The sequence below is a fragment of the Drosophila albomicans genome, chromosome 2L (genome assembly GCF_009650485.2).
Source record: "Drosophila albomicans strain 15112-1751.03 chromosome 2L, ASM965048v2, whole genome shotgun sequence".
Taxonomy (NCBI): Eukaryota; Metazoa; Arthropoda; class Insecta; order Diptera; family Drosophilidae; genus Drosophila; species Drosophila albomicans.
The window spans coordinates 3,749,639-3,759,908 of record NC_047628.2 but is presented as its reverse complement, the minus strand read 5'-3'; the positions used below and the strand labels follow the sequence as shown (position 1 = coordinate 3,759,908).

The 10,270-nt window shown below is 34.0% G+C and overlaps 1 protein-coding gene across 2 annotated transcripts; it reads left to right on the top strand.

Annotated features, from left to right (window-relative positions):
• Positions 1 to 285: 285 nt before the first annotated feature.
• LOC117564652 (galactosylgalactosylxylosylprotein 3-beta-glucuronosyltransferase S) lies at positions 286 to 9,067 on the top strand. 2 transcript variants are annotated; one of them, XM_052002819.1, is made up of 5 exons: positions 286 to 1,340; positions 6,821 to 7,093; positions 7,155 to 7,417; positions 7,486 to 7,837; positions 7,909 to 9,067. In XM_052002819.1, the coding sequence occupies exons 1-5, from the start codon at positions 896 to 898 to the stop codon at positions 7,968 to 7,970; spliced, it is 1,395 nt and encodes a 464-aa protein (XP_051858779.1). In that variant the 5' UTR covers positions 286 to 895; the 3' UTR covers positions 7,971 to 9,067. The 2 variants fall into 2 exon arrangements, with proteins under 2 accessions (XP_051858779.1, XP_051858780.1); XM_052002820.1 differs by having other exon boundaries at positions 287 to 1,262; positions 7,909 to 9,064.
• Positions 9,068 to 10,270: the final 1,203 nt, after the last annotated feature.

The window sequence follows — 10,270 nt, the reverse complement described above, 5'->3', positions numbered from 1 at the left end:
AACCAAAAAACCCGAGATTTTTGGTGGAAATAGGCTATAAACGTTTTTTAATTTTACAAAAGCGAACTGAACAGAGCGCTTATCGATAGATAATACAACAAATCGCAGGTAACGAAGACAACAACCAAATGATGCAGCCCTGTGCCAGCTGTGGTGGTGACTGACAGAAAATTAAACAACAGACAAAAACTGGGAGTGTAGTAGAGAGAGCGTATGGAAGAGAAAAAAGAGAGCGCAAACCGTCTGGTAAGTACTCTCTCACTTGAAGCACTGCTGGGCTGCGTTCAGTGGCGCTGTCAAACTCATCGAGGCAACAACAAAAGCAAGTGGGAATAGCCGAAATAAATAATATAAGCGTATATAAAAAGCAACATTTTTCAGTTCCGATTTTTTGCTGAACGAGTAGGCAAAAAACAAACACACAAAAAACAAAATATAGATAAATACAACGTATACGTAATTTATAAAAGTGTAAAGACGGGTGTGTGAATGGGTGAGCTAGCTTTTATGTTATTTTTATAGACTTTTGTGTGTCAAATTTGGCGACAGCGAGCAAAGTGCATAGTGTGCATATATGTTATATGTATAATAAAGCAAAAACATTGTAAGAAAGCGCGACCAAGCAGTGCAAAGTGGACAGATCATTGTGTAATTCACGCCGAACATATTCAGATTTGAGAAGAGAAACCGCTATACAAATACGGCGTTAAGAAGCAGCCAAAAACATAACCACAAGTCGGAGCAAATGGCAAGCACAGTCCGGCATTGTCGCCATACGAGTCTCTGCCGTTGTTTGCGTCACAACAATCATCAGCTGCCGCAGTTGCAGTTGCCTCCGTTGCTGTTGCAGTTGCAATTGATATGCCATAGCAGCTGCCACTAGGGCTGCAGCACAATGCCAAGTGCCCACTACTTTCCACTAGAGCTACACGCATCCGACGACGACCAAGATTGTGAAGAGCAGGAGCAGCTGGTAGACACTGATCACAGATCATCTATGCTCAGCAACCAGTACAACCTACACTATCATCCGCAACTCGCTGACTACGATAACGACAATAGGACTCCAGAACTAGGCATGGGCATGGGCATGGCACCTCGCCTAAGTCGCCCTGGGTCGAGTAGACGTCGCTACTGGCTGCCGATGTTGATTATTACGTCTTTCTGTGTGATCTTCTACTTAATGTTCAGCTCGCAGGCACTGGGACTGGGCGGAAGCTTTAATGATGGGGACGATGACTTCGAGCCGCACAGTGGTCAAGGTAAGCGGTGGGTGCCTTTTCCATATCAAGTCTCTGAACTCAAGTTCCTTACGAATGAGCACAAGATTGAGAATCAAAGTAAGCCTTATCTCTTTATCTCTCCATTGACCTCACACCCAATCTGACAACCTCTTATCTTACTCTCTTTCTCACACTCGCGCATTCTTTCCGAACAAAGAGAGCTGTTCGCAGTGCATTGAACATTGCAACTTCGTTGCGGGTTGAAAATGAATCCACACTGCGACTTTCACTTTCCCGCAGTTTTAAGTAAGCGGTTCAATCGCTTTAATTCATTCTTTATTTTATGTCGATTTAAAAAAAAAAAAATGATAAGTTTACTACTTATCAGTGTATGAGCATTTCTGTGGTGTCGGCAAAAAATGAAGACGTCTCTTGACAACGAAGTCTTCAAACACTGATTTTTAGCCGAGGAGAAAATTGCAACCTTTAAACTTTAAAATGTTTAGATATTTATATGTATCATTTTAATGTATTTTATTCGACTCCAAAATATTAGGAATACCACTTTTCAAATTGTAATATTTGTATCAAATGAGAAATTAAAAATAAATACCGAAATAATACTAAAATATATTAAAGTTTATTTTTGGTATATATATATATACTATTACACACCAAAGCAACTAAGGTCCGACTACTGCAACCGTGCTTAATAATTTCCATTGAATTAAATGTATGTTTATATACATAAATATGCATATGTGTCTATGTAAAATATATATTCTTAATTAGCATTGACTGGGCACTTAAAAGATATCACTTATTAAAAATTCTATATTGGGGTTCACTTTTGCGGAAAATATAAATACGTTAATTTAAATAAATTACTTTAAAATTAATATTTTCCTTTTCTAGATAATAAGGCAGTTTAAAAATAATATAAAAATCGTTACATGAAGAGTCTTCAAGTGGGTTAGTGCAGTCCAATGTACAAGTGGCTTGCTTAACAATAACAAAACAAGTCACCTAACCGACTGACTAACGAGCAAACACTCGACACCCGAACATCTCACACACACTACGCGTTGGTCCTCTTTCCTTGTCTCTCCTAAACAGTTTGCACTTTCGCCTTGGCCTTCTTTGGCAGTCACTGTCAGTTCTACACGAATTCGCATTACTCTACCCTGTAACAACCACCCGTCTGTTCAGTCCGTTCAGTAGCTACCCGTTGCTTTGAGCCTCAAAGAATTGCGGTAATCATTGCATGCACATAAGTGGTCGGTCTGACGTTGGGGTTTCAGTTAGTTAGATGACTGTTCTAGCTTGTTAACTGTTTTTTTTTTGTAGCTGTTGCTTCGCGCGGCATTTCACTATTTATTATTTAACTGTAATTGGCTTAATTTGCTCGGCACTGTCTTTTTCTGTTGAATATTTTATCGATAGACTGCTACGCTATTTTATAGCCGTTGCTGCTCTGCATGTCAAGGCCACATTTTCCGGTTCTCTGCTTTTAATTTCTTATACGTAATTTATCGCTAATTCCATGTTTTTTCTATTCCACCAACATTTGCCACCATTTGTTGCGGTTGCGGCTGATTGGGTGCATATCGATCGACTTCCTTTCCAGACCCATCGCTTTGTTGGTTCGGAATGCTTTTATTCGTCGATTTTTGCTTTTAATTTTAAATGATTTATTTAATCACTAACGCTTCCTTATGTTATCCAACGAACAGTACTTACACCCTTTCAATTTCTTTTAAGGTTTTTGTATAGCCTAATTGTCAGTTTAATCATGATTCCGGTGTAAATTTGTATAATCATTTATTTAATGTAAAGCAAGAAAATAAATTACATAGAGCTTTTTATTAAAATGTTGTTATCTTAAGATAGAGATTCATACCTCATTCTAAATGTTGATCGACTCCAGTCTGAATACTATCTGCTATTAACTGATACTTGATAAGATAAGCTGATTAGTTTGAGTAATTATTATGTAAAAAGCTTTACAATTTCTTCATGGAGGTTTCCTTATCACGAAACTTGAAACATCATCGACATTCATCTCTTTTAATGTGTTCATTTAAAAGCTAACCCATACAGAGGTCGCAAACTTTTAAATTGTTTATTTATCATTTTGTTATATAAAAATGTTTAATTGTTATCTGTGCAATCAGTTAATAAAGTCTACAGTCAAGCCGTCAGTTCACACAGTTCTCGAAGCGTCAGTCACAATGTTAAATGACTTAATTAGAGTCTTTTCCTACACTCAATGCTATCTATATATCATATGTGATTTTCGAGCTGAGTTAATTGGTTTCTTCCCCTTTAAGAGCTGTAGAGCAAAACATTTAATTGAAATCATTTGAATATGTATAATTTTTGGTATTGCATTTTTAAAATTGCTCGACATAGTTCAGTTAGAAATTTAATTTAGGTGTTGGGAAATGACAGATTCAATTCGGATTGAAATTTACGATAATTTGCCTTTAGTTGACTTTTGTTAATGCTCTTTTGACACGCCACGGCCATGTTTCTGTTGTCTATAAGATTAATATTTGTGATTTGCAATTGCACATACAAATGTAGCAGTATATTTATTTAGCAATTTTTCGAATTGCGCATTCTTGCATTCACACTTTAAATGGCTTTGTAGTGAAATCGCACCAGATTATTAAAATTCTAATGCAGAATGTGTAAAAATTAGATTTTTAATAGTTGTGATTTCCTGAAAACATGAATATTTACGGCAATTTATGGGAAAAGAATATAAATTGGATTATTCAATTCCTCATGATGAATGTTTAGATTAAAAGTCGAGCAGAAAAGTTAAGTGATTTATAGATGTTGGATATAAGCAACAATTATGTTTGCGTTTTATACGTGACTCGTAATTTTTGGGAATAAACATAAGAAGTATTTATTACATTTTTTTATTTAATCAATATTTTATGACAACTGAGATGTTATATAAAACCTATTGATAACAATATTATGAATCATTGTTGGTTCAAGTAGCAATAGTTCGAATCATTGCCAGTGGTTATTTTAGTCATTAACTGAACACGTTATATTATGGCTCACTTCGAATACTCTATACCTTAATAAAGCTAAGCCAACCTATTCCAAAATTTTATACAATATACAGATAATAAATTCCTCGTAACAGATTATTTTATTTAGCTTGTAATCATTATTATCGTAAGTACACTAAAATTCATCGTCCATCACTTATTGCTAGAGCGACTGGTCAAGAATAATCATTAACATTAGTCGCGTATGCTTTGTTTTTACACTAATTTTCGCTACACAGGGTATAACCAGACAATGAGTGATAAGAAAAAGAAACCCAAATTGAAAACCATTTGGGAAATAACTCCCATAATAGCAATCAAGAGATACGTGAGCATTCAATTAATCATAGAAATGGTATTTTATGTATAGTATCTAAATATTTCTGATGTTGTATGAAGATAGGAGAATGAGTTTTTTTTACTATACTGAAATCAGTTTATATTGCAGCGTTAGCGAGAGAGCTTATCAGTCATTTGTAGGTGGCGGCATTTATGAATGGCAAAGCAGAACAAAAAAGCTAGAGAATTGAGGTCGCGTGTTCAGAGAGACTACGCTAAAATTAAAGCATTACACTTTAGCTATTTGCTCATAGGCCACACTCGAGTATGGGTAAACACTTACGAACAATCTTATACTTTATGCATGACAGGCAACGATTTTCTCCTCACACTGTGTCATATGCGATGTTGAGACGAGTCATTCTCGCTTGGGTCAATACTTAATTAGTTATTAAAAAAAGAGCTCTGTCTGATACCCGTTGTAATTAATGTGTAAGATTTTTGATAGATGGCCACACAAAACAACTGCAATTATGTCTTTTAACGTTAATGTACACGTGAAACTTATCATCAGCGCCATATCTCTTTTGGGTGGTTCTAATGGTCTATATTCTAGCGTACGTGTGTTTTCGACTTTATAGATTTATCAGGGGATGTTTTTAATAGTCTTTTGGGGCAGATTATAACCCACATTAACGCTAATTTGTCTGCACTATGTGTATTGCAGGTAAACTTATATGAATAATATTCCCTAACGAATACACCATTAGTTAATTGAATTTGGTATTTTGATCAATTATCTTATCGGTGAATGTGTGCATAAATACTCTACATTAGTTGTACTAACCATTTTCCCTAATAATTCTAAATTATACTACTAAAATAAAACGAAAATAATTAAAACTGATATTTGTAATATATTTAATGACAAACGGTCCTTCAATATAAGACTGTAAAATGACTATTCTTAGCTTTTAATCTTTTTTTTGTGTTATCAGCATCTGTAAGACCCTAATTAACACATATAGGAATAATATTAATAGTTGTTTTCAAAGCATTTATCGCTGTCATCGATCGAATTACATCATATTGTATTTAGGTATTGCAAGTTTATGCAAATAACTTATATAAACACAGATGTATTACTCCTATTCTCTACATTAGCATTACATAATTTAGCAAATTGTATGGAGTTCTTATTAGCACATGAATGATTCTAATCATTTCTCAGATTAGCGTGTATGTACAGTGTTTGTGGAAATATACTATTATTGTAAATATAAATTAGAATTGAAATTTCAACTCGATGCTTATCCCTGATGTTTTTCCTATCCGTGAATACTAACATCTCTTTTATATTGTGCATGTTTCGTGCATATTGTACACAATGTTTCACTGTGAGTCTATATACGTTTTATAGAGTATTTAATTTCTTATTCAGAGCCATTAGTCAGATTTAGCCATTTACGCCTTTTTCAGAAGTTCAATGGACTATTAAGACAACTACGATATTAGTAGTGCAGCTTTACTTGTAGTGTTCCGTATGCAAACGTGCTGTTGTGAAGTGTCGACGTGCGAAATATTTAGTGTAAAATATTATAACTTTTGAACCTTATTAAATATTAAAATATAGAGGATAAGATATTTTGAATGATTTAGATGGCATATGGCAAATAATCGATCAAGCCAAGAAATGCCATGCCTTCAAAATTTGTTGCTCAATATCAAAGTTGAAATTTGTAAAAAAAAAAAACATTTTGTATTAACTAACAATATAAAATGTTGTATGCCCTCTTTTTATGATTTGATTTAATTTAATTTTATAAAAATAACAGGGTAATATAAAACTAAAATAAGTAAATAGAATAAATGGGCGAGTTATTAAATTAGTACTACTTGTATAACACTGGTTAAATTCCCCATTGTGCATTAGAACTTAGCTAATTTGAAAACTAAATATATATTAAGCAACGGACGTTTATAAATAAAAATAAATTTGCCATAATTGTTATAATACAAGAATATTGCATTACTTATAAATAAATTACAGCTCAATATAATGGAATTATCCGCCATTAAAGTGAATATTAATGTTCTAAGTTGAGCAGTCTAAGTCAATCGCAAACATCTGTAGAAATTAAAGAATGAGTTAATTTGAATCTTAATACAAATTTAAAAATACATGGCATATTTTTGGGCGAAATCATTAAATTGAATCATATTCTGTATTTTTTGTTGTTGTTACAGATAGTTCAAGTTCACACGCGTTAAATGAGTCGCTGCACATCTGCAGTGAAAGCCATGAAGATCGCCGTTTGTACATGCAAGATAAGCCCCACAGTGCCTACGCTCAGCTGCCTGTGATCTATTTCGTAACCCCTACATATCCAAGACGGGAGCAAATACCAGAGCTTACGCGGCTGGCGCACACGCTCCTCCATGTGCCTCGGATTCACTGGCTGGTCGCCAATGATTATGAGCGATGTGATACATATATGGATATGTTGCTTAATCGTTTTGGTATGTGTGTAAAATGAATGAGTTGTTCAGAATATTAAACACTTTCTTTCTAATTATTTAGGCATACCGTTTACGCATTTATCCAGTCCCATGCCCCATAAGTTTCGGAGTACTAAGCCAGCGCCTAGGGGAGTTGCAAATCGCCGTGCGGCACTGCAATGGATACGACAGCACAATCTCACGAATGGTGTGCTTTATTTTGGAGACGATGACAATACATACGATCTGAGACTCTTCTCGGAAATCCGGCAGACACAGCGTGTCTCCATGTTTCCTGTTGGACTGATAGCGGACTACGCGGTCAGTGGACCGGTAGTACGTGATGTAAGTACAACCACATCTACCATGATATTTTTGAGCTGTCCATTAACTGTTTAACAACTCTCCTATAGGGTAAAGTTGTGGCCTTTTTGGACTCTTGGGTAGCTGGTCGTCGATGGCCCGTTGATATGGCTGGTTTTGCTGTTAACCTGGCTTATATGTCATTATATCCCAATGTAAATATGCCCTACAAGCCAGGCTACGAGGAGGATTTGTTCCTGCGCAGCATTGGACTGCACATTGATCAGATTGAGCCAAGAGGAATGAATTGCACCGAGGTACTTGTCTGGCATACTCAGACCAAAAGCAAAAAGGCGCCAATAGTTCGCCTGGAGAAAAAATTCCTGGATGGACGATCCAATTTAGGTGCACTCTTTCGGTCGCTTAAGGAGATGGGCGTGGCCAGCGTCTCAGATACTGAGGGTACGGAAAGTTGAACTGATTTCTATTTGATCTCTCTATATCCTCTAATACTTATATTCTTTGCTTAATAGGTCCTCTTGCAACTATCAGCAAAAATGGAAAGGGGAAAGCACATTCATATTTCCTAAGCTGAGTTATAATCTTTTAACTGAAAGTCTAAGAATACTCATTGACATGGATAACATTTATTTTTGTCCAATGTAAGATTGTTAGCAAATTAACCTTATATCCCAAGTTTTAAAGACAAAGTTTGCTTTCGTTTAACTTTATTATAAAATTATTTGTAGTTCAAACCTGCCTACATCTACTTCAGGTTCTCATATTTTATATTCAAGCAGATAAACAAAATTTAGCAATATTGTTAATTAGTTTTAGTTAAATGTTCAAATGTTTGTAATGTGATAAGCACGCATAATTTCTATCAATAAATTACCTAAAGACTACAAAATAATATATCATACTTAAACATTGAAAAGACAAACCACAATATAGTTAGACATTTTATATATACGTGTAGGTTGTAAAATGTAGCTTTAAAAGCTTCAATGCGAATTTTATTTGCCAAGCAACAAACATGCAAAAAATCATTTAAAATTCTTATTCAATGAAGCCAATCTTAAGGCTAATATTATATATACTCTGTGTAATCTGCGCCTCAGTTTATTTTCATATCAGAACTATACACTATTATTGAGCGTATAGTTATAATTAATTAGCTGCTCATTATTGAAAACTTGTTGATGAAGGCGGCTGTCATATGATTAATAGGATATAATCAACATTTATTGAATATGAATAATGCGTTTACAACGAATATTAGTTTAAGCAATAATGAATGTATTTAGTGAATTTCGCAAAACTTAGAATTGCATATAGAGAGAAATGTTTGGAATAGTGTAAAAAGAATCTTAAGAAAACTATGTTCGATATTAAGAAAAAAATTAAAGCTTTATTTTTAATAAACAATAATTGTCATGGAAACATTAAACTATAACAAATGTGGAAAAGGCACAATGATGTTGGACTAAATCAGGGAACATAGTAAACGAGTTTCAGTAATGAGCAAAGCAATTGCAAAGTAGTATGATCACGTTAAAAAATATATAACATACATATGTATGCAATATGCTTATATATTTTGGGGTTTATTAACACCCTTCCATTGATAAAAAAATTCTACTAATATTGGGAATAGCTTTTAAATAAATACAAATAAAGTGCTAATTTTATAAAAAAAATATATGCCTATAAATATGATATTTGGAATACAAAGGAAATAGTAAGTACTAACAAACAAGCGTCATTTTGTATTGATACATATAATTTTTACAAATACAAAATGATCAATCTATTAAATATAAATTTAACTACTAAATCTCTTATTTACTACACAATGAATGTAAGATAATAAAATATAAAAGAATGTGAGAACCTATATATATGTACTAAATCCATGACATGACGTTTATATCACTAGAAAACAACACATTATCATTAATAGCGAATAACTTTGAACCCATGAACTGCTTTAGCAATTACTGCTGCTAAGGCGGTAAAACCATTCTCTCAATCCAATTAATTTAAGTTAAAAAATGCCTTGTAACTTTCTACTCTTGCAGAATGTTTCGAAATATATATTTAAAAATACAAAAAAAAACAAGTAAGAAAGCTACAGTCGAGTGTACTCGACTGTGAGATACCCGCTACCCATTTTGAATAAAAGCAATATATTTTGCGATATTATTCTCAAAATATACCAAATATACTGCAAAAATACTAAAAATTTACCAAATGGTATATGTGGTATATCAATATAGTACCGCATTCAAAATATACCATAGACGGCACAATATACCAGATTGTCAGCCAAAGCAACTAAGACTAGGGGTCAAAATATACCAAATATACTGCAAAAATACTAAAAATGTACCAAATGGTATATGTGGTATATCGATATAGTACCGCATTCAAAATATACCATAGACGGCACAATATACCAGATTGTCAGCCAAAGCAACTAAGACTAGGGGTCGCTATCAAATTTTCAGAAACCATAAATACTATGTATAGTTATTATTGTATACACCAAAATTCGTAACTCTAGCTTTAAAATTACACTTGTTTTTAGATTTTTTTGATTGGCGGGGGCGGAAGGGGGCGTGGAAAAAAAATTGAAATAAACTTTATCTGCGTGCAAACATAAAAAATGCTGTCGAAATATAGCTTTATCTCTTATAGTCTCTGAGATCTAGGTGTTCATACGGACAGACGGACAAACACACAGACGGACAGACGGACATGGCTAGATCGTCTCGGCTGTTGACGTTGATCAAGAATATATATACTTTATAGGGTCGGAGATGCCTCCTTCTACCTGTTACATACATTTCCTGTCGGCACAAAGTTATAATACCCTTTTACCCTATGGGTAAC

Coding starts and splice junctions, on each gene's coding strand:
- LOC117564652 (XM_052002819.1), top strand. CDS start 896: ATGCCAAGTGCCCACTACTTTCCACTAGAGCTACACGCATCCGACGAC. Junction 7,094..7,154: donor TATGTTGCTTAATCGTTTTG/GTATGTGTGTAA, acceptor CTAATTATTTAG/GCATACCGTTTACGCATTTA. Junction 7,838..7,908: donor CAGCGTCTCAGATACTGAGG/GTACGGAAAGTT, acceptor TTTGCTTAATAG/GTCCTCTTGCAACTATCAGC.